The sequence below is a fragment of the Prionailurus bengalensis genome, chromosome E2, assembly GCF_016509475.1.
Source record: "Prionailurus bengalensis isolate Pbe53 chromosome E2, Fcat_Pben_1.1_paternal_pri, whole genome shotgun sequence".
Classification (NCBI taxonomy): domain Eukaryota; kingdom Metazoa; phylum Chordata; class Mammalia; order Carnivora; family Felidae; genus Prionailurus; species Prionailurus bengalensis.
The window spans coordinates 26,016,298-26,041,616 of record NC_057352.1 but is presented as its reverse complement, the minus strand read 5'-3'; the positions used below and the strand labels follow the sequence as shown (position 1 = coordinate 26,041,616).

Below are 25,319 nucleotides of genomic sequence, written 5' to 3'. Positions count from 1 at the left end.
TCTTTATTTTTCTGTATATTTTTTGTGTAATTTTTTGATTACATGGTTACCTTTAGGCTTATATATAACATCTTATGCATACAATACTGTGTATTGAATTAATGGTCACTTAAATTTAAACCATTCTAAAAGCACTAAGTTTTTACTCCCCACCCCCCACTATGTTTTGCATACATGACATAATACATTTCATCCTATTTTATTTTTTTTTAATGTTTATTTCTTTTTGAGAGAGAGAGACAAACAGTGTGAGCAGGAGAAGGGCAGAGAGAGGGAGACACAGAATCTGAAGCAGACTCCAGGCTCAGAGCTGTCAGCACAGAACCCAACATGGGACTCAAACTCACAAACAGTGAGATCATGACCTCAGTTGAAGTGGACACTCACCGACTGAGCCACCCAGGTGCCCCATCATCCTTTTATTTTATGAGTCCCTTGACTGGTTTTTACGGATATAATTGATTTTACTGCTTTTTGTCCCCTTTAACTTTTGTACTGGTGTTATAAATGATTAATCTGCTTTCCTTATGTTTGTATTTACCTGTGAAATTTTTTCCTTTCATAATTTTCTTACTCCTAATTATTATGGCCTTCTCTCTCCATTCATAGATTGCCTTTAACATTTCTCAGAAGGCTCAGTGTTGATGAACTCCTTTAACTTTTGTGTGTCTAGGAAACATTTTATCTCTCTTTCTCTTCTGAATGTTAACTTTGTTGGGTAGAATATTCTTGGTTGCAGGTTTTTCCTTTCAGTACTTTGAATATATCATTCCACTCCCTTTTGACCTGCAAACTTTCTGCTGGCAAATAAGCTTATAAGCCTTATGTGGTTTCCCTTGAATGTAACTGTTTTCTCTTACTGTTTTTAAAATTCTCTCTTTATCAGTACTTTATGCCATTTTAATTATTATGTGTATCAGTATGAACCTGCTTGGGTTGATTTTGTTGGGGGCTTTCTGTGCCTCCCGAATCTGGATGTCTGTTTTCTTCACCAAATGTTTTTCACCAAGGGATGTTTTCAGCTATTATTTTTTCAAATAAATTTTCGGCCCCTTTGTCTCTTCTCCATTTGGGATGCCTATAATGCAAATATTATTACACTTGATGATGTCACTGACTTCCATAAGTCTATTCTCATTTTTTATTCTTCTTCTTTCTCTCTGCTGTTCAGCTTGGTTGCTTTCCATTACTCTGTCTTCCGGGTCACTAATTTGTTCTTCTCTCTCCTCTGATCTTCTATTAATTCCCTCTAGTGCTTTTTTAATTTCAGTTATTATCTTCTTGTTCTCTAATTGGTTCTTTTTTATATTTTCAATCTCTTTTTGAATGTCTCACTAAGGTTCTACACTCTTTTCTCAAGTCCAGTGAGTGTCTTTATGACCATTACTTTGAATTCTTTATGAGGCATATTGTTTATCTCCATTTCATTTAGATCTTTTGCTGTGGCTTTATATCTTTCATTTAAGAAATATTCCTATGTTTCTTCATTTTGTCTGACTCTCTGTTATCTATTAGAGAAGTCGGGTATATTAGGGAAGTTTCCTGGTCTTGCAAATCATGGCAGCCTTTGGAATTAAACCTAGTAAAGCAATGTAGTAGGGGAAAACCTTCAAGAAGAGACCAGATATTTATTTGGTCTCTTCTATTGTTTTCTTTTAAAGAAAGTTAATAAAGTAAGTGATGGGCAGTAGAGACTAAGGGCTGTTCTTGCAGTAAAACAGCTGGATCAGTAATATGCCCATATTGACAATAAGTCACTGGTACAGTTAAGGGAAATGTAGACTTAGTATTAATTAGTTTAAGGGGCTTTTTTTTTTTTTTTCTTCAACGTTTATTTATTTTTGGGACAGAGAGAGACAGAGCATGAACGGGGTAGGGGCAGAGAGAGAGGGAGACACAGAATCGGAAACAGGCTCCAGGCTCTGAGCCATCAGCCCAGAGCCCCATGCGGGGCTCGAACTCGCGGACCGCGAGATCGTGACCTGGCTGAAGTCGGACGCTTAACCGACTGCGCCACCCAGGCGCCCCTAGTATTAATTAGTTTAAATAAAGTGTAGATTTTGTTAAATGGAGGATTATTTTCAGTTAGAGATTGGACAAACAATTTGTAGGATACACTAGTTGACCAAAAAAACCCCTCCAAATATCTATAAAGCCATATTAGGTAGTAGAGCTAGAGCTTTAGCAAATCTCATTAGAATGTGAATTGTGTACACAGTCCCATGCAGGTGCTCTGGGAGGCACAGAAATGAATGGAGCTTATAGGCCAAGAAGGCTAAGTATGGGCAGCTCTGGCTGGTATAATGAGGTATATAAACCTCATGCTACAAGTAGCTCAGAGACAGAGCAGTTGCTTCTGTTTGGTCTACCAAGGATCATCAGGGAAGACTCCATAAAGATGTGGTATTTGAAATGGCCAGTACAAATGAGCAGGATGTTAGTGGTTGGAAGTGAGAGAAAGAAATGGGGAAGGAAGTACACAGGAACCCAGGACATATTCAGAGAGTTGAACATGGCTGGTTTGGCCCAGAGCATGAAAAGATACTGGAAGGTAAGATAAGAAGAATTGGTTTAGACAAGATCAGCAGAAGCTTTGACTTCTAAACTAAGTAATTTAATCTTTTAAACATTGATTGAGAAGCTTCTAAACCTTTTAGGACTGAAGGTGAGATGAACAGAGTTCTCATTGTTGCCATTATCAGATTGCATATCAGATTGCATTATCATTGTTGCATATCAGATAAGTTTGCATGGAAAATCTGGAAGCAGGGAGATAACTTAGGTGGAATTTACTATAACCTGGGAAAGAGGTGAATGATTAAAGGAATAAAGTATTGGGAATGGCCTAGAAGGGATAAATATGAAAAATATTTATCAGTGCAAGGGTAATTTGTGTTTTGTACTAGTGACCAGAGAAAAGACAAATGAAATATCTAATTTGAGGTAGGAAAAAAAAATTATTTCAGATAAGAGACATATCAAGAAGGCAATTAGTAATGTAGGAGTAGACAGAAAGACAAATATCATATGACTTCACTCATGAGGGCTTTAAGAGACAAAACAGATGAACATAAGGGAAGGGAAACAAAAATAATATAAAAACAGGGAGGGAAACAAAACATCAGAGACTCTTAAATATGGAGAACAAACAGCGGGTTACTGGAGGGATTGTGGGAGGGGGCATGGGCTAAATGTGTAAGGGGCATTAAGGAATCTACTCCTGAAATCATTGTTGCACCATATGCTACCTAACTTGGAACTAAGTTTAAAAAAAATTTTTTATTTAAAAAAAAAAAAAAGGAATATAGGACTAGAGTTCAAGGAACAGACTAGGTAAGTGTCACAAAGGAAAAGACTAAGGACAAAAATGGCAAAGCCAGACCCTTGGGCAATACCTACCACCCTTTATGTTAGAAACTTATAGTCTTGACACTGTTATCATTTGGGGCCAGATAATTCTTTATCATAGAGTTCTGTCTTATGCATTGTAGGTTGTTTATCAGTATCTCTGACTTCTACTCACTTAGATGCTAGTAGCTACCTCCGATTTTGACAATCAAAAAGATCTCCAGAAATTGCCCAGTGTCCTTGGAGAACAAAATCACCCCCCGTTGAGAATCATTACTTTATATGAATAAAGATGTAAACACAAAATAATCATCAGATATTACTTCTTGGTCATTTTCTCAAACATTGTAAATATAACAATTTTAACATTAAATATTAAAACATATAGGCCAATGCATGGGTAGCCATCTATAAAAAAAGATACTTGTTATAACATTGCACCTGTGGTTGGAATTTAAGCAGAAACTGGCAGGTAGTGTCCTCTGTCACTGGCAGTGGGTTAGCTGCTTCAATGGCAGATGGTAGTGTTTGTAGCAGGAATAGTGGTATTATTATTAGTGTTCCTACAGTGATAATAGTTAATGTTTACTAAGTCCATACTGTCTGCATATATTCTACTAAGCACTTTATATGGACTATCTCACTAATCTTCACAAAACTTTGTAAAAATACATTTTCAAGATAAGTAAACAGATGCTTTTAGAGTAGAGCTAACTTATTTGGACCTGAAAGCTAGCAAACAGTGGAGCCAGAAGTTCAACTAGGAAATCTTTTTATCAAATTTCTACCTGTAAGTCATTCGTTGTACAGACAAAAGAAAAGGCAAAAGACATAGCTGCAACAGAACCCCTAATGGCTTCAACAGTGAAGACCAGTGAGAACAGCATGGTAAAGAATGAGACCAAGTATAGTGCGTTCATGTCAAATAGCAGTCCATGAAAAAGGTACTCTCAGCTCCTAAGCATAGGACTGCCATTATAAAAATACTATATAAGTGCCTAATAACTTTACATTTTGTAGAATACTTTCTAATCTGTCATTGCATTGATACCATATAGAACCCTCAAGTAGACCATATGTTTATCCCCTTCTAAGGGCTTAAAGCTGAGACCCACAACAGTAAGTGGCTGTTCCAAAGTGATACAACTTACCAATGAAAGCGGAACTAGAACCCCTGTCATCTAACTCTACATCTAGTGCCCTTTCCACTAGTCTATTCTGCTCTCTAGGTATGAAAGAGTCTTGATTATATGCTAGTATTTCCTACGTTAGATAGGTACAAAGCAATTTCATGTTTGAAAATAAGTATGGACAAAGCAGGAAAGAATATCCAATGGAATAAAGACAGTCTCTTCAGCAAGTGCTGCTGGGAAAACTGGACAGCAACATGCGGAAGAATGAACATGGACCACTTTCTTACACCATACACAAAAATAAACTCAAAATGAATGAAAGATCTAAATGTAAGACAGGAAGCCATCAAAATCCTCGAGGAGAAAGCAGGCAAAAACCTCTTTGATCTTGGCCGCAGCAACTTCTTACTCAACATGTCTCTGGAGGCAAGGGAAACAAAAGCAAAAATGAACTTTTGGGACCTCATCAAAATAAAAAGCTTCTGCACAACAAAGGAAACAATCAGTAAAACTAAAAGGCAACCGATGGAATGGGAGAAGATACTTGCAAACGACATATCAGATAAAGGGTTAGTATCCAAAATCTATAAAGAACTTATCAAACTCAACACCCAAAAACAAGTAATCCAGTGAAGAAATGGGCAAAAGACATGAATAGACACTTCTCCAAAGAAGACATCCAGATAGCCAACCGACACATGAAAAAATGCTGCACATCCCTCATCATCAGGGAAATACAAATCAAAACCACAATGAGCTACCACCTCACACCTGTTAGAATGGCTAACATTAACAACTCAGGCAACAACAGATGTTGTCAAGGATGTGGAGAAAGAGGATGTCTTTTGCATTGTTGGTGGGAATGCAAGCTGGTGCAGCCGCTCTGGAAAACAGTATGGAGGTTCCTCAAAAGATTAAAAATAGAACTACCCTACGACCCAGCAATTGCACTACTAGGTATTTATCCAAGGGATACAGATGTGCTGTTTCGAAGGGGCACGTGTACCCCCATGTTTATAGCAGCACTATCAACCATAGCCAAAGTAAGGAAAGAGCCCAAATGTCCATCAATGGGTGAGTGGATAAAGAAGATGTGGTATATATATATACAATGGAGTATTACTTGGAATCAAAAAGAATGAAGTCTTGCTATTTGCAACTACGTGAATGGAACTGAAGGGTATTATGCTAAGCAAAATTAGTCAGAGAAAGGCAAATATATAACTTCACTCATATGAGAACTTTAAGAGACAAAACAGATGAACACAAGGGAAGGGAAACAAAAATAATATAAAAACAGGGAGGGGGACAAAACATAAGAGACTCTTAAATATGGAGAACAAGCAGAGGGTTACTGGAGGGGTTGTGGGAGGGGGGTTGGGCTAAATGGGTAAGGGGCATTAAGGAATCTACTCCTGAAATCACTGTTGCACTATCTGGTAACTAATTTGGATTTAAATTAAAAAAAAATAAAGTTAAAAGTGAAAATAAATATGGTCATACTTCACTTTAAAATGTGTTATCTAATAAGAGTAATAACATGTTGATAAAGTTTATAGAATCATTTTTATCAAATATTAAATATGTAAATGATACTAATCTGAATTGAGATTGAGTTATATACTTTTCTATTACCAATTAGAGCAAAGAATAAGTAATGATAATAAAGGGAAGTTACATTTGATAAAGTATTATCTTCCCCTAATTATGTCATATATATAATGTATTCTTTTTGCACATATAATGTGCATGCTCTCACTGTAGCAAGAATATGTTCTTTTTCCCCAGTGACTGAAAGGAACTATTGCTTTTGTTCTACTGAGGTTCGGGGTTAATATGGCATCTTAGACATGGGAGACCATCACCTGGGAAGTACTCAGTGTTTCTTGATGGAAATGCACCATAAGGTTATATCCAGAAACACTTCTACATATACTTATTAAGTTTAACAGAACTTCACTGGAGTAATTTGTTCACTTGAATCAGTATAATGAGTTGACTTTCCTCTTTATGTTAACGTGAAGCTGATGTAGTTTAAAAGAGATTTTCCATTTATCCTAGAACCATTATGTCCACTCTACAGAGTGAACATATGCTATGATGTTTCTAAAGTGCAAAGGCAGTGGGAACTTCAGTCAGAGATTTGGCACCTTTGATATATCTCTACTGTAACTTCAGGTACTCCATAAGACTGGAGGGGAATGATAAGTTTAAGACACTATGTAAATAAGATTTCTATAGAAGCATCATTCAAAAAGTATATCAGATACTTTAGTAATCGTAGGGGAAACATGTTTCTGCATGCAGATAACACTGTTAAAATGATTGGAAAATACTTGATTTGTCACAAGCAAATCTTACCCACTTACTCATGTTCCTCGAGCATTTGGTCTTCATGTTTTCAATGCAGCAGTGCCTTTCTCTAAAATAGCAGAAGTGACTCCTTATAAAATTAACTTGCAAATCTGCAGTATCCTTAGAAAATTTTTTAATTTTTATAATATTTTCAACATATAGTTATCTATACAAAGTATATAGTAATCAAAGTCAGTATGTCAAATAGTGAGTAGAAATGTCAATGATAAAAAGAATGCTCTGTATAGAACTAAGTGCTCCAAATTCAGTTTTTTGGTTGATTTTTCTGGTGTTGTAATCTAAAATTGTAGAAAAGGAGGGCACCTGGGTGCCCAACTCTTGATTTTGGCTCAGGTCAAATCCCACGGTCATGGATTCGGGGTCCATGTTGGGCTCTGCAGTTAACGTAGAGCCTGCTTAAGATTCTCTCTCTCTCTCTGTCTCTCTCTCTCTCTCTCTCTCTCTCCCTCTGTCTCCCTCTGTCTCTCTCTCTCTCTCTCTCTCTCTCTCTCTCTCTGTGTGTCTCTCTCTCTGTCTCTCTCCCCTGCTTGTGCTGTATAAATGAATGAATGAATAAATAAAATTATAGAAAGGAAAGGCAATTCTCCATTTGGAAAGAGTAACTGAAACAAAGGATCTCTAATGGGTTTTCTTTCTTGTTTAGCTTAGCCTCCTCTCCTTAGCACCTACCAGTTGTTGTCATCCTTTGTTCCCTTTTCACAATGATACACAAACTTGAGTTGAGTTGCTAATGAATGGCCCTTTAAGGATCCATGGAATTATCTCATTTGAATCTTTTTTTTTTTTTTTTTTTTTGAGAGAGAGAGAGAAAGAGATCGCACACAAGCCAGGGAGAGGGTCATGGGTTGGGGGAGAGATAGGGAGAGAGACAGAGAAAGAGAAAGAATGAATCATAAGAAGAAGGTTCCATGCTCAGTGCAGAGCCTGACGTAGGGCTCTGTCTCACAACCCTGGGATCATGACCTGAGCCAAAATCAAAAGTCAGATGCTCAACCAACTGAGCCACCCAGTCACCCCTCATCTCATTTGAATCTTGATATTTTTTCTTAATTGTACCCAATAGAAGTCTTCTTCCTTTGAAATCTATAAAACAGTGTCTTTGCTACTTACTTCTACCACTTATGTGTTACCTTCAAAAGTTCTGTTTTCTTGACATATCTTATCTCCCAATTGAACTGGAAGCTCCCTGAAGGTAGGATCTATTTTTTATACTTCTTTATATTTGCAAATATAAAGAATATACCAAGTACACTTCTATTTCCACAGTACTTGAAAGGCGAAGACACTCATTATGTCTGAAATTATAATGAAGATTTAATAAAGAATATAACACCAGAAGGCAAGGAAAGCACTCCAGGCAATTTTTATCAACTCACAGCAGTTGCTTTTTCTTTCTTTTTTTTTTTATGGTAAAAGTAAAACAGGAAAGTGAATAGTTTTTTTTTTTGTAGTACAACAAAAGCCTTAAATTATTTATTTCCCTGCCTCAGTTAAAATGCTTTGTTTCACACTTGACAGATGAATGGATTATAATAGGCTAATCCAAACTTTTCTGCCATTAACAGGATGGAAATTTCTCTGTCAATACTGTATTTGAAAAACCTCAAAATATGGTGGTGATTGGACAGTCAGCATTTGCAGACTTTGGTAAGATTCTTTTCATCTTTCAAATTCTACCCCTCTCTCTAACCTAGTCATATTAATTTCCCATACCTGAATATAATTGTATTGTCTTCAGAACTATTAAAGATTTAAAAGGTGTCTTTTCCAGTATTATACATGGCATGTGGTCAATTCCTTAACACAAGAAGGGGCCATTTATGACATTTATGTTTAAAGTATAATTTGAACTTAAGGGACTCCTGTTTGCAGGAGTAATATGCAAAACAAGGAAGTCTGTTGAGGCTTTTCTAAAGGATACCAACTAGTGATTATCGTGAAGTCTTCATACATTTCTAAATGATGGAACAAAAAAAATTGGGAGTTAACCTGACCTCTTGAAACTTGAATACTAAAAACCATTTCTATTTACATCATAATTTCAAAGAAGAGTAACATCTGTTGTGAATTTGCCAGATGAGGACACAGGAATCTCTGTTTTCCTTAAGATTCTACACTGTAAATCAAGTTCACTTTGGTTAGGAACTTCCAAAGCATGTATGCCTCTTTCATCATTTGTCAGTTATTATTAAAAAGGATTTTGTATTAGATAGTAAAGTAGTCTAGATGACCACTACCTAGGAGTTTAAAGCCCACTCTCCTCCTACTTTTCCTTCATTCTGCCAATAAATACCTCAGCTTCTTCCTCAGAATCCAGATGACATGTCACCATGTCCAGAGACCTCAGCTCCCTCATTTGTCAAATTTCAATGACAATTGTATCTACCTCCCAAGACTATAGTGAGGAACACAATGTGAATAAAGTACACTATTGGGCACATAGTAATATGACAATAAATTACTGTATAACATCTTTTCATCGGACTTACCTGTTTTTTTGTTGTCATTACTGCTCTTTGCTCAGTTGGCTCAATCAGCTCTTTGTTCAGTGTCATAGAAATGAATCCCAAGGCAGCTGTAACATGTTTAATAGTGTTATTTGTGGGGTACCTGGCTGGCTCAGTCAGTTAAGCGCTGGTCTCTTCATTTCCGGTCAGGTCATGATCTCGTGGTTCATGAGATTAAGCTTCATGTCAGGTTCTGCAACAGTGCAGAGCCTGCTTGGGATTCTCTCCCTCCTTCTCTCTCTGCCCCTTCGTATGTGTGCATGTGTGTGTGCACACTCTCTCAAAAATAAATAAATAAACTTTAAAAATAGTGTTATTTGACAGAAACATCAACATCTCTATGTTGTACTGTATTTTAGTTTGGTTATGTTGCATGTTTGATTTTGAGCTCATTTCTGGTTCCTGATTTACATATAGTCTTTAATAAGCAAATAGTGAAGTTATACATGAAAGTTTTTTTTAAATTTGCTGACTGACTTGATAAGTTGGATTGACAACAAATCCTTTTGCAAGTCTTCCTCTAGAAAAAAAAATTACATAATTTTCAAGGGTACACATACCTCCCTTAACTCTAGTTAAGAACTTCTATTTGTGTTATGATCGTGTGTTTTATATAAGTGCCTTGACTTTAACAACATTATTGGTAGCTTTTCTTAAAATTTATTTAAATTTGACTAACCATAGACTTTTACATGCAGGTATTGTTCAAATGTGCAGAATATAGGATATAGCCCATTAAGAAACATAACTATATTTCCCCACTATTTTTAATGACTTTAGGTAGCATATCAGTAAACACTTTTATTCATTTTCTTTTAATATGAAATTTATTTTCAAATTGGTTTCCCTATAACACCCAGTGCTCATCCCAACTGGTGCCCTCCTCAATACCCATCACCCACCTACCCCTCCCTCCCACCCCCATCAACTCGCAGTTTGTTCTCAGTTTTTAACAGCCTCTTATGCTTTGCCTCTCTCCCTGTCTAACCTGTTTTTTTTTCTTCCCCTCCCCCATGGTCTTCTGTTAAGTTTCTTAGGATCCACATAAGAGTGAAAACTTATGGTATCTGTCTTTCTCTGTATGACTTATTTCACTTAGCGTAACACTCTCCAGTTCTATCCACGTTACTAAAAAAGGCCATATTTCATTCTTTCTCATTGCCACGTAGTATTCCATTGTGTATACAAACCACAATTTCTTTATCCATTCATCAGTTGATGGACATTTAGGCTCTTTCCATAATTTGGCTATTGTTGAAAGTTCTGCTCTAAACATTGGGGTACAAGTGCCCCTATGCATCAGTACTCCTGTATCCCTTGGGTAAATTCCTAGCAGTGCCATTGCTGGGTCATAGGGTAGATCTATTTTTAATTTTTTGAGGAACCTCCACACTATTTTCCAGAGCGGCTGCATCAGTTTGTATTCCCACCAACAGTGCAAGAGGGTTCCCGTTTCTCCACATCCTTGCCAGCATCTATAGTCTCCTGATTTGTTCATTTGACCACTTTGCATGGCATGAGGTGATATCTGAGTGTGCTTTTGATTTGCATTTCCCTGATGAGGAGCGACGTTGAGCATGTTTTCATGTGCCTGTTGGCCATCTGGATGTCTTCTTTAGAGAAGTGTCTATTCATGTTTTCTGCCCATTTCTTCACTGGATTATTTGTTTTTCAGGTGTGGAATTGGTGAGCTCTTTATAGATTTTGGATACTAACCCTTTATCTGATATGTCATTTGCAAATATCTTTTCCCATTCTGTTGGTTGCCTTTTAGTTTTGTTGATTGTTTCCTTTGCTGCGTAGAAGCCTTTTATCTCATGAGATCCCAATAGTTCATTTTTGCTTTTAATTCCCTTGCCTTTGGGGGCGCCTGGGTGGCGCAGTCGGTTAAGCGTCTGACTTCAGCCAGGTCACGATCTTGCGGTCCGTGAGTTCGAGCCCCGCGTCAGGCTCTGGGCTGATGGCTCGGAGCCTGGAGCCTGTTTCCGATTCTGTGTCTCCCTCTCTCTCTGCCCCTCCCCCGTTCATGTTCTGTCTCTCTCTGTCCCAAAAATAAAATAAAAACGTTGAAAAAAAATTAAAAAAAAAAAATTCCCTTGCCTTTGGGGATGTGTCAAGTAAGGTATTGCTGTGGCTGAGGTCATAGAGGTTTTTTCCTGCTTTCTCCTTTAGGGTTTTGATGGTTTCCTGTCTCACATTCAGGTCCTTTATCCATTTTGAGTTTGTTTTTGTGAATGGTGTAAGAAAGTGGTCTAGTTTCATCCTTCTGCATTTTGCTGTCCAGTTCTCCCAGCACCATTTGTTAAAGAGACTGTCTTTTTTCCATTGGATATTCTTTCCTGCTTTGTCAAAGATTAGTTGGCTGTACTTTTGTGGATCTAATTCTGGGGTTCTATTCTATTCTATTGGTCTGTGTGTCTGTTTTTGTGCCAATACCATACTGTCTTGATGATGACAGCTTTGTAGTAGAGGCTAAAGTCTGGAATTGTGATGGCTCCCGCTTTGATCTTCTTCTTCAATATTACTTTGGCTATTCAAGGTCTTCTGTGGTTCCATATGAATTTTAGGATTGCTTGTTCTAGCTTCGAGAAGAATGCTGGTGCAATTTTGATTGGAATTGCATTGAATGTGTAGATAGCTTTGGGTAGTATTGACATTTTAACGATATTTACTCTTCCAATCCATGAGCATGGAATGTTATTCCATTTCTTTGTATCTTCTTCGATTTCCTTCATAAGCTTTCTATAGCTTTCAGCATACAGATCTTTTACATCTTTGGTTAGATTTATTCCTAGGTATTTTATGCTTCTTGGTGCAATTGTCAATGGGATCAGTTTCTTTATTTGTCTTTCTTTTGCTCATTATTAGTGTATAAGAATGCAACTGATTACTGTACATTGATTTTGTATCCTGCGACTTTGCTGAATTCATGTGTCAGTTCTAGCAGACTTTTGGTGGAGTCTATCAGGTTTTCCATGTATAATATGTCATCTGCAAAAAGTGAAAGCTTGACTTCATCTTTGCCAGTTTTGATGCCTTTGATTTCATTTTGTTGTCTGATTGCTGATGCTAGCACTTCCAACACTATGTTAAACAGCGGTGAGAGTGGACATCCCTGTTGTGTTCCTGATCTCAGGGGGAAAGCTCTCAATTTTCCCCTATTGAGAATGATATTAGCTGTGGGTTTTTAATGAATGGCTTTGATGATGTTTAAGTATGTTCCTTCTATCCTGACTTTCTCAAGCGTTTTTATTAAGAAGGGATGCTGAATATTATCAGATGCTTTTTCTGCATCGATTGACAGGATCATATGGTTCTTTTCTTTTCTTTTATTAATGTGATGTATCACATTGATTGATTTGCAAATATTGAACCAGCCCTGCAGCCCAGGCATGAATCCCACTTGATCTCATTTACTCATGGTGAATAATTCTTTTAATATGCTGTTGAATTTGATTTGCTAGTATCTTACTGAGAATTTTTGCATCCATATTCAGCAGGGATATTGGCCTGTACTTCTTTTTTTTTTTTTTTTTTTTTTTTTTTTTTTTTTTGCTGGGTGTCTGTCTGGTTTAGGAATCAAAGTAATACTGGCTTTATAGAATGAGTCTGGAAGTTTCCCTTCCCTTTCTATTTTTAGGAACAGCTTGAGAAGAGTAGGTATTATCTCTGCTTTAAATGTCTAGAAGAATTCCCCTGGGAAACCATCTGGTCCTAGACTCCTATTTGTTGGGAGAGTTTTAATAACTGATTCATTTTCTTTGCTGATTATGGTTCTGTTCAAGCTTTCTATTTCTTCCTGTTTGAGTTTTGAATGTGTGTGGGTGCTTGGGATTTTGTCCATTTCTTCCAGGTTGTCCAGTTTGTTGGCATATAATATGTCATAGTATTCCCTGATAATTGCTTGTATTTCTGAGGGATTGATTGTAAAAAATTCCATTTTGATTCATGATTTTATCAATTTGGGTCGTTTCCCTTTTCTTTTTGAGAAGCCTGCCTAGAGGTTTATCAATTTTGTTTATTTTTTCAAACAACCAACTCTTCGTTTCATTGATCTGCTCTATAGTTTTCTACATTGAACTGCAATACAGTTTTCTATATTGTTTATTTCTGTTCTGATCTTTATTATTTCTCTTCTTCTGCTGGGTTTGGAGTGTTGCTGTTCTGCTTCTATTTCCTTTAGGTGTGCTGTTAGATTTTGTATTTGGGATTTTTCTTGTTTCTTGAGATAGGCCTGGATTGCAATGTATTTTCCTCTCAGGACTGCCTTCACTGCATCCCAAAGTGTGTGGATTGTTGTATTTTCATTTCCATTTGTTTCTGTATATTTTTTAATTTCTTCTCTAATTGCCTGGTTGACCCATTCATTCTTTAGTAGGGTGTTTTTGACCTCCATGCTTTTGGAGGTTTTCCAGACTTTTTTCTGTGGTTGATTTCAAGCTTCTTAGCATTGTGGTCTGAAAGTGTGCATGGTAGGGCTCAATTCTTTTATACTTATGCTGTGATTTGTCTTGGACAATGTTCCATGTGCACTCGAGAAGAAAGTATATTCTGTTGCTTTGGGATGCAGAGTTCTAAATATATTGTCAAGTCCATCTGATCCAATGTATCATTCAGGGCCCTTGTTTCTTTATTGATCCTGTGTCTAGATGATCTATCCATTGTTGTAAGTGGAGTATTAAAGTCCCCTGCAATTACCACATTCTTATCAATAAGGTTGCTTATGTTTGTGATTACTTGTTTTATATATTTGGGGGCTCCCGTATTCAGCGCATAGACATTTATAATTGTTAGTTCTTCCTGATGGGTAGACCCTGTGATTATTATATAATGCCCTTCTTCCTCTCTTGTTACAGCCTTTAATTTAAAGTCTAGTTTGTCTGATATAAGTATGGCTACTCCAGCTTTCTTTTTACTTCCAGTAGCATGATAGATGGTTCTCCATCCCTTCACTTTCAATCTAAAGCTGTCCTCAAGTCTAAAATGAGTCTCTTGTAGACAGCAAATAGATCGGTCTTGTTTTTTTTTCCACTCTGATACCCTATGTCTTTTGGTTGGAGCATTTAGTCCATATACATTCAGTGTTATTATAGAATGATATGGGTTTAGAGTCATTGTGATGTCTGTAGGTTTCATGCTTGTAGTGATGTCTCTAGTCCTTTGTGGTCCTTGCAACATTTCACTCACAGAACCCCCCTTAGGATCTCTTGTAGGGCTGGCTTAGTGGTGATGAATTCCTTCAGTTTTTGTTTGGGAAGACCTTTATCTCTCCTTCTATTCTAAATGACAGACTTGCTGGATAAAGGATTCTCGGCTGCATATTTTTTTTTCTGTTAATCACATTGAAGATTTCCTGCCATTCCTTCCTGGCCTTCCAAGTTTCAGTAAATAAGTCTGCTACTAGCCTTATGGGTCTCCCTTTATATGTTAGAGTGTGTTTATCCCTAGCTGCTTTCAGAATTTTCTCTCTATCCTTGTATTTTGCCAGTTTCACTATGTTATGTCTTGCAGAAGATCCATTCAAGTTACATCTGAAGGGAGTTCTCTGTGCCTCTTGGATTTCACTGCCTTTTTCCTTCCCCAGATCAGAGAAGTTCTCAGCTATGATACGTTCAAGTACACCTTCAGCCCCTTTCTCTCTCTTCCTCTTCTTCTGGAATTCCCATGATATGGATATTGTTCCGCATGGTTGCATCACTTAGTTCTCGAATTCTTCCCTCATACTCCTGGATTTTTTATCTCTCTTTTTCTCAGCTTCCTCTTTTTCCATAATTTTATCTTCTTCTTCACCTGTTCTCTCCTATACCTCTTCAATCCGAGCTGTGGTCATCTCCATTTTATTTTGCACCTTGTTTATAGCATTTTTTACCTTCTCATGACTATTTCTTAGTCCCTTAATCTCTGTAGCAATAGATTCTCTGCTGTCGTCTATATTTTTTTCAAACCCATTGTTTAATTTTATGACTATTATTCTAAATTCTCGTTCCATTATATTGCTTAAATCGTTTTTGATCAGTTCGTTAGGTCTCACTACTTCCTGGAGTTTCTTTTGAGCAGAATTCTTCCATTTCGTCATTTTGGATAGTCCCTGGGGTGGCCCAGAACTGCAGGGCACTTCCCCTGTGCTGTCTGGAGTAATTTGTGTTAGTGGGCGGGGCCACAGTCAGACCTGATGCCTGTCCCCAGCCCACCGCTGAGGCCACAGTCAGACTGGTGTGTACCTTATCTTCCCCTCTCCCAGGGGCAGGACTCACTGTGGAGTGGTGTGGCCCCTGTCTGGGCTACTTGCACACTCCCAGGCTTGTGGTGCTGCTTTGATGGGATCTGGTGTATTAGCCGGGGTGTATCCGCAAGGTGTTCAGGGGTGGGAGGGGCAGGTTTAGCTTGCTTTGCCCTTTGTGGTCCCCTGCAGGAGGGGCCCTTTAGCACTGGGAGGGAGGCAGGCAGGCAGACCCATCTGAGGGATGGGTCCAGAGAAGCACAGCGTTGGGTGTTTGCACTGTGCAAGCAAGTTCAGTGATGGGAACTGGTTCCCTTTGGGATTTTGTGTGGGATGGGAGAGGGAGATGGCCCTGGCTGTTTGTTCCCTGCCGAGCTGAGCTCTGTCTTCCAGGGCTCAACACCTTTCCCTCTGGGTGTCCTCTCACCCTCCCGCTCTCCAAGCAGAGCTGTTGACTTATAACATTCCAGATGGTAAGTCCTGCTGGCTCTCAGAACTCACGAAGTCCAGCGCCTCTGCTTTTGCAAGCCAGATTCGGGGATTCCGCCTTGCTGGGCAGGCTGCCCTTCCACCACCCCGTCTCCCTCCCGCCAGTCTGTGTAGCACGCACTGCCTCTCTGCCCTTCCTACCCTCTTCTATGAGCCTCTTGTCTACACTTGGCTCCAGAGAGTCTGTTCTGCTAGTCTTCTGGCAGCTTTCTGGGTTATTTAGGCAGATATGGGTGGAATCTAACTGATCAGCAGGATGAGGTGAGCCCAGTGTCCTCCTGCACCACCATCTTCCAAACCTCTCCCTGCTAAACACTTTTAATATATCAGTAAACCCTAAGTAAATATCCATAATGTCTTTTAAAGAATCCATGTATTTTTAGTTGAGTATTATTAAAAAACAAGACTGCTAATGAGTGCAGAAAAGCAGATGGCATTGAATAAGGTTATGAATATTAATATAAACAAAATATACATTTTCTAAACATTAGAATACATCTGTGAATTGCATCCTGCCCTCCATCCTCAACTCCTTCTCCACCCGCACTCTCTTAAAACCAAGTCAAGTTTGACTGACAGCCAGGAAGTCAGCATGATTTCAGAAATTCACCATTTACCAAATAGATAAAAAAAAAAATAAAAGCGCATGCTGGAATAAATGATGGAGCTCACAGGAAGAATCCTGTACCAGAAAAGAGGGTTTAAATGGCTCCCAGTTCACTTAAGTTGTCTAGGAACAGAAGGTTTTTTTACAGCTATGATGAAGTTTATAGCTGCTAATAAAAAATATTTTGTTAAACATTAAAAAAATCTACTTTAAAGTTAGGCTCTTCTGGTATAGAATAAGGGTAGGGTGATTTGAAATCACACAAATCAAGAGTCTTTACCAAAAAATCAACAGAATAATTGTTCAGACTAATTATGTTGTTTATTTCCTGTATAAGACAAATTCTATACCAGAAATTAGCTAAATAAAACACCATAGAGTATTATGCAGCTGATGAAAATGATGGTTATGAAGATTCTGTTCAAAGTAAAGAACAGAACAGTGTTACACAATGTAATCATCTGAAACAAAACCAGACCAGAAAGAATATTTCAGACTGATAGTCATGGTTATGTGAAAGCAGGTTAATAGGTTATCTTATTCCCTGTGTTTCATATTTTCTGTTATGTAGTCAGATTGATTTAATATATGAGCTTAATTATGAAAAAGTAAATTATGAAAGGGTAATAATTAGCAATGGCAAGAAAGACAGCAAAGTATGTGCTTAAATTGTTGTTAGATATTTTTGTCATACTATTTCTAACTAAGTTCATATATAAGTGATCCTAGCCTCTGAGTTGCATGAAATCTTCTTTAGAGTGGTCATATACTTTAACAAGATCTTTAACTCCTACAAATAAAATACAAAACTTAGACCTTTGTTATGTTTCAAATATTATACTGAATGCCATGTAAGAATGCAGAGATTTTTAAGATAAGGTCCTTGCCTTTAAGTAATTTGTAGTCTTGGGACGCCTGGGTGGCTCAGTCAGTTGGGCATCTGACTTACGCTCAGGTCATGATCTCTCAGTTCACGAGCTCAAGCCCTGCATTGGGCTCTGTGCTGACGGCTCAGAGCCTGGAGCCTGCTTCGAATTCTGTCTCCCGCTTTCTCTGCTCTTCCCCCGTTCATTCTCTCTCTCTCTCTCTCTCTCTCTCGATAATGATTAAATATTTAAAAAAAATTTAATAAAAAAATAAATTTGTGGCTCAGTCTTGTGGCTCAGTCGGTTAAGCATCCAACTTTGGCACAGGTCCTGATTTCGCAGTTCGTAAGTTCAAGCCCTGTGTCAAGCTCTGTGCTGACAGCTCAGCCTGGAGCCTGCATTGGATTCTGTGGCTCCTCTCTTTGCCCCTCCCCCACTCATGCTCTTTCTCTCTCAAAAATAAATAAACATTAAGAAGAAAGAACAAAATTTGTAGTCTTGGGCACCTGGGTGGCTCAGTCAGTTGGGCACCTGGTTCTTAGTTTTGGCTTAGGTCACAATCTCACGGATTCGTGGAATTGAGCCTTGCACGGGGCTCTGCACTGGCAGAGAATCTCTGCTTGGGATTCTCTCCCTCGCTCATGCATGCATACTCACATGCTCTGTCTCTAAATAAATAAACTTAAAATATATTTTTTTCAAATATATATATATGTGTGTGTGTGTATATATATATACATATATATGTGTGTATATGTATATACACACATATATATGTATATATATGTATACGTGTATATGTATATACACATATATATGTATATATATATATATGTATACATATATATGTATATAGTCTAATTTGGAAAACAAAAGACAAATTTGAAAAAGCACAGGAATGAAGAAACAACTACCATAATATAAGAGACACCAGACTGTACTTCACTGTTAATTACAGAATTAATGCCATAGACAAGATGTAAAGTCTTATGGCAAATTGAATCACTTTAGGCTAAGAAAGGGTAGGAAGGTTCATGGAAGATGTGAGATTTTGGACTGGACTTTGAAACAACTCTGATGTTTGGTTAAAAATATACAGAGGTATAAAAACAGGGTGTGGTTAGTGACTAGTGAATACACCACTTAGGCTTGAATAGAGTTTCTGTAAAAATGTAAAAACATAAAAATGGACTGGGAACACATTGAATTACCAAATGAGTAGCAGGTGAACAAATGTTAATTTTGTGCAGTGAAAGCAGTGGGAAGTAGTAGGGCAGTTTTGGACATCTCTGTGTTAATACCTTTTTTAAATTAACTTCAGAAAGTAAAGTTAAAATCTTCTGGTCTTTTAGGGCATGCAGAAGGTATTGCTTCTTAGACATAGAATAGGAATTCAAGTGGAAATTGCTAGAATCTCTAAGATGCTTGAGATTTTTATATCAAAAGGGAAGCACATTTAAAGTTTAAAATGCAGGTTTTAATAGGGATAAAAACCAGTCAGGAGACAGGTCAAGGCATGAGGTGTTAAGAGCATGCACTTAACTACATCAATTAATGGAGGAACAAGTGTGAGAAACATAAAGAAACAATCAGTCAATTTAGTGATTGATTTGACTGTAGTGAATTAAAAAAAAAAAAATCCCTGAATGACTAAAAGAATTATTTTCTATAGCATCCTTCATAGAGATAGGTAATTAGGAGAGAAAGCTTGTTTGGATACTTCGAGATACTTTAGAGTCATCACATTAATTATACTAATAAGACAACAAAGCGGGAACATTTAAGAAACCTCGTTTCAGGAATACAGCAAGGCAAGTTTAAAAGTCCTCCAAGAGCTAAGAAGTCAAGACCTGAAGGGGGTATAAACAACTTTACAGAGGAATAAGGAGGGAGAAAAACAAACACTACAAGGTGGTCAGAAACCATTGACAATATTATGACCAAGAAAAGGCCTTTTCATTTACAGGTCACAAGGGCACTAATGGCCTAAAAGATATTGTCTGCAGAACTCTTTAGCAGTCTCTGAGCCTTAGAGATCAGCTCATAAATAGTGGCTGCCACTTGTTAGTGTCAGATGAGATACTTGGGGAATCTGCAACCCATGGATGCATCTAATAAGCAGTCATCTTGTAGAAAGCATGTTTTATATCTTATCCTACTATGTAACACTTTTAAACTATATGTTAGAGTTGGGTCAGAATATTATATTCTAGAATTTCTGTAAATAAGATGGTACCTCTTTATTAAATTATATAGGACAAAAAAGTCAAGAAACATAAGGTACATTTTTTCTATCAAATAGAATTATATAAACCAGGCTTAGAGAAAACATTAATTTTGTATACAATGCCAGATACAGTAGAAATCAATAAAGAGCTACAAAACTAAAGGGAAAGCAGAAAGCTTAATAGGGTGGCTCAGTCATTTGAGTGTCCAACTTCAGCTCAGGTCATGATCTCACAGTTCTTGGGTTCGAGCCCCACTTTGCACTTTGCAATGACAGCATGAAGCCTGCTTTGAATTCTCTATCTCCCTCTCTCTCTGCCCCGACCCTGCTCATGCACTCTTTCTCTCAAAAATAAATAAACATTAAAAAATATTTTTAAAAAGGAAACCTTCATAGAATGTTAGCATATTCTATAGATTGAATCATTTTAAATCTCATAATAAATAAATTTATATATCCAAATCTGATGCTAACTTGTGTATATCAGATCATCATAAGGAGATCACATTTTATTCTGTAAGCGAAGGGAGGATATCTAGCATGTTGTTGGTAAAGCCTGGAAATGGTCAATCAGATCATCTAAATTTTATAAGAAATAAAAGGGCTAATGAAAATTAAAAACTTGGTCACCCTTGATATTTCAAGATATCAAACCCTTTAAATATTGTGCTGGTTGAGACCAAATATTCAATTGAGTATTCCCTTGCCTAGCCCAGGAAATAATCATTGATAATCTTAAAGTGAAAGAGAAAAAGCAAGAAACTTCAAAATCAAATTATTTTATGAAGTCTAGATGCTACTAGTTAAAAATTAGATTTTAATCCAAATTAACCATGGTAGAACTGAAATGCTTAGTTCAAAGTAACGTGACAGTTGTATTTTCTCTTGTTTTACAGTTAGATATATATTTAATTACAAGCTGTTAAATTAAAATTATTTCTTGTTAGTGCTTGATTTGGTAATAAAAGTAAATCAGATGAGCCATGTATGGAAATTTAAATTTATTATTTAGCCTGAATGCTAATGGAGAGCTGAATGTTCATATTCTCTTTTACAAAAGAATTTTGAAAATTAAATGCCTTCAAGTAGATGATGATCATACTATAAAAGAGGTTGTATAGGGGAAAGTTCTAGGTGTTATGTTTCCTGGGCCTATTTTCAGTATGAGTCATTTAAGACGACCTTTTAGTTCAAAGACTTAATAGTGGAGTCTGTTTGTTTGTTTCACACACTTGTAAACTGGCTGCTCTTTTGTTAAGTAGCTTTATTTGTTTTTTCATCAAAAAGTGACACTGAATTCCAATTGAGAATAATCAGTAAAAGAAAAAAAATGCTTGAGGTTTCAGATACTCTCTCTTAAATGTACTACCGTAGCTCCTTCATTGCCAATCAGAATTTATTAAGTAGATTCAAATACAGAATATTTTCATATATGGAGTATGGACAAATTAGATATAATTCTTAGATTGAAGGAATTTGAAATATAATACTTGTATTCCTTTGAATGAATTTATGATACAAACATATCAAATAGTTTATTCTTTAAAATTGTATAGTGATCACTTATTTTTCCATTCAGTTTTCTTCCTCTTTTATACCAAAAGATACATAAGATGTTAATGTATTCAAAAAATATTTTTTGAGTGCCTACTGTTTGGACTGCTCTATTCTAGCTGCTTGGCATATACCACAAGTGAAGCATATGAGAACCCTGTCCTTACGAAGTTTAAATTCATTTGGGGGAGAAAGTCAAGAAGAATTCATTAAATTAGTAAGGTGTTTTTAGAAAGTGGTAAGAGCTTTGAAGAAATAAAGTATTGTAATGGGAAGTGAGAGGGGCTATGTTCTGTAGCTGATTAGAGGTCATATTTGACCCAAGATGAAGTCACATGAGGTTTTGGGAAACTGTTCCATGTAGAGATAACACCGAAGCAAATGTTGAAGGAACAAAAAGAAGTCTGGCACTTGGCCAGGTCTTTAGAGCCTTGTAGACCAAAGTAAAGACTTTGGATTTTATTCAAAATGTAATTGGAAGCTTCAAGAAGACTTGTTAGTAGGATATGCAATTAACCAGGCAAAAGATATGATGACTTGGACCTGTGTAATCATTAGGAGATAAGAGAAGGGGTCATACTTAGGAGATGTTGGAGACAAAGTTGATGGGACTTACTGATTGATATTGGAGGGAAGAGAAGAAGAAAGGATGACTTACAGGTTTGGGGCTTGAACAACTGTCTGGATATTGATAACATTCACCGAGGTAGAAAAGGAGTAGAAAGAGGAAGTTCTGTTAATAGTTCTGTTTTGGACATGTTAAATTTGAGATGTCTGTTCCACACTAAAACAAGATACAAATGGGAGATACAAGCTCTGGAGAGGCACAGAGTTGGGTATCATTGTATCCTTGTTAAAATGCCTTTTAGATGATGGATGAGGGGTAAATGAAAGAGTACCTGCCCAAAGTATCCCACCTTTCTTCCTAATTGTATAAAAATGTAACTGTATTCCAGCCACATTGGCCTCTTTGTATCCTTCAGACAGGCCAGGCATGGTTTCCCCTGAGGGCTTCTGCCCTTGCTCATTCCTCTCTGTAGAATGTTCTTTCTCCAGATATTTCTCATGGGTCACTCCCTCACAACCTTCTAGTCTTGCTAAAATAATGCCCATTGCAGGCTACCTTCTCTGACCACTGTATTTAAATTCTACCCCCCCCCCCCAGCACTCCTATGTCCTTTCCCTCTTTATTTTTCTCCATAGCATTGAACAGTGGCATATACTGCATTTTACTCTTGTACTCACTAGAATATACTCCATTGTTGTGTTTTGTCCACTGCTATATATCATGCCTGGAGCAGTGCCAGTCACTTTGTAAATTCTCAATGAATAATTTTGAATGAATAATTTAATTAAATGAAAATATATTCTAGTTTATTTAACTAATTGGTTTTTAAGAATTGGGCACGAATTTAGGATATATTTTAAGTATCTTTAACCCTAATCCTACTAAACCAGAACTTCTAAGTGTCATTTACATGATGAGGACTAATCTAACATTATTTTTGCTCATTTTGATTAAAGCTAAGTGCTTGAACTAAAAAGTGTTATGAATCTTTAAAGTAGATGGGTGCTGGGGCGTAGTCGGTTAAGCATCCAGCTCTTGATTTTGACTCAGGTCATGATCTCATGGTTCATGGGTTCGAGCCCTGCATCGGGCTCTGTGCTGATGGTGTGGAGCCTGCTTAGGATTCTCTCTCTCTCCCTCTCTCTCTGCACCCCCTGCTCACTCACTCCCTTCTCTCAAAAATAAATAAATAAACTTTAAAAAATAAAATGAAATAGATAAGTGCTGATTTCACTGGGAGACATCCTGGGTTCTTACAGATTTTTATTCTTGGTCTTCGTATTTCTGTTTTTCTAATTCGTGAATTCTGATAACATGTATTATCTATAGTATTTATATTATTTAACACTGAAACAAGTGTATTTGAACAGCTTCTCACTATTTTTTTTAATCTTTCTAGACATGATTAAAGTAAAAGCAACCAATTTAAACATTTTTCTCTCTAACCTGCTAGACCTTGGTTTCCCTCCACCTGACCTGTCCCTATCACAGCGAAGATAATACTGTTATAAATTTTTGATAAAACTAAAATATTTTATATGCACACATTGCCATTTGGAGCCTAAAGTGAATAGATGTTTTTGGAATATTCTAAGTCCAGTTTGTTCCATTCCATGTCACTATGGTGATTGCACTGCAATGGTTGCCATAGCAAAAGTGATTATTCTCTGAGTTTCTACTTTCTAGCAAAGACTCACGCATCTATCTTGGTGAGTCATGGATGCCAGATGTGATTCTGATAAAATATTTTGAATGCTTTTTGATTGGAATGGTAATTTATATACAAATTATAAAATTGCTGCTTCAGAGTCCTGATTTTATACATACTCAGCATTTAAAGCAGAGTTAAAGCTGTATTCATTTCTTTTAAGATACACAAGCATGAGGAAAAACCAGGACCCTAAATCCCTAAAGCCTTTATGTACAGGTTTGTGTATGTAATATGAATTTTTGCCTTTGTAGGTAGGAAGATTTTTAGTAAAACTATACCTCTGAAGACATTCTATATTCTCAAAACTACACTGTTTTTATTTTTTTAATTATGCAAGGTATTAGAGTGTATAATTCACCCTTTGAATATTAAAAATTCTGTAGGATAATTATTTTACATTCTTACATTTCTATTTGTAATTGAACGGTGATATTCTTGCTACTTTCTGATATAACCCACAACTTAATTGGGACACTTGTCTCTCAAAGCCTGTCTCAATTAGTAGAATGAATCTTTGCTAAGTAGAGCAATCCATGAGACTGCCCTATGAACTTCAGCAGGCATTTTTTTCCTTATTTGATTGCCACAGTACTAGGAAAGTGATTTTTGCAGGGTCTGGCCTATTCTTAGATCTTGTAGTTACATACCACCTGGGAAAGATGAAAGACAGTGAAATTTATTCCTCTTTGGTATATTACACCGGAGGGGAATTCTCTGCTATCAGAGCAATAAAGAAGGCTGAGAATAAATTATGAAGGTCCCAGTGCCACCCCCTTTCTAAATGTCCTGTTCCATTTTCAAACAACTTAGGCTTTCATTTCAAACCTGTTTTCATCCATCAAAATGCTGCTTTTTCATTCTGTGTAAATGCCCCATCCATTCATAAGCAAAAGCAAAGATGTAATTCTTTGATGTAGGTAGGTACACAGCTCTTCTGTGCTTAACCCTCACCCACTAACGAGTTGAGTGATGGATTGGATGGATGGATGGATGGATGGATGGATAGTTAGCTAGATAGTGGATGAGTAGTGGATGGATGGATGGGTGAAATTACCTTTTGTGACAATCCTTGGTCCAGAGCAATCCATTCCCATAGCAGCTCTCACAAAGCAATGCCATCTTCCTATTCTGTCCAGCAGTAGCAAGTCATTCCTTTTTATTCCCTATCACATACAGAGATGAATGGTATTATCTGTACTTAAACTGCTCCTTCCTTATCATTTTACCTCAATAATTTATTTATTTTTGAATTTACATCCAAGTTAGCATATACTGCAACAATGATTCCAGGAGTAGATTCCTTACTCCCCCTAGCCCATTTAGCCCATCCCCCCTCTGACAACCACTCCAGCAACCCTCTGTTTGTTCTCCATATTTAAGAGTCTCTTATATTTTGTCCACCTCCCTGCTTGTATATTATTTTTGCTTCCCTTCCCTTATGTTCATCTGTTTTGAATCTTAAAATCGTCATATGAGTAAAGTCATATTTGTTTTTCTCTGACTAATTTTGCTTAGCAAAAAACCCTCTAGTTCCATCCATATAATTGTAAATGGCAAGATTTCATTCTTTTTGATTGCCAAGTAATATTCCATTGTGTATGTGTATGTGTGTGTGTGTATATATATATGTGTGTGTGTATATATATATGCATATATATATATATATACACACACACACATACATTCATACCATATCTTCTTTATGCATTCACC

The 25,319-nt window shown here is 37.0% G+C and overlaps 1 protein-coding gene across 3 annotated transcripts in view; it reads left to right on the top strand.

Moving 5' to 3' along the window:
- ITFG1 (integrin alpha FG-GAP repeat containing 1) overlaps positions 1–25,319 on the top strand; it is a 347,900-nt gene that overhangs the window by 97,956 nt on the left and 224,625 nt on the right. For all 3 annotated transcript variants that reach the window (XM_043600818.1, XM_043600819.1, XM_043600820.1), the window contains one exon: positions 8,423–8,504. In XM_043600818.1, coding sequence (XP_043456753.1) covers positions 8,423–8,504 — 82 coding nt within the window. The remainder of the gene's footprint in view (positions 1–8,422; positions 8,505–25,319) is intronic.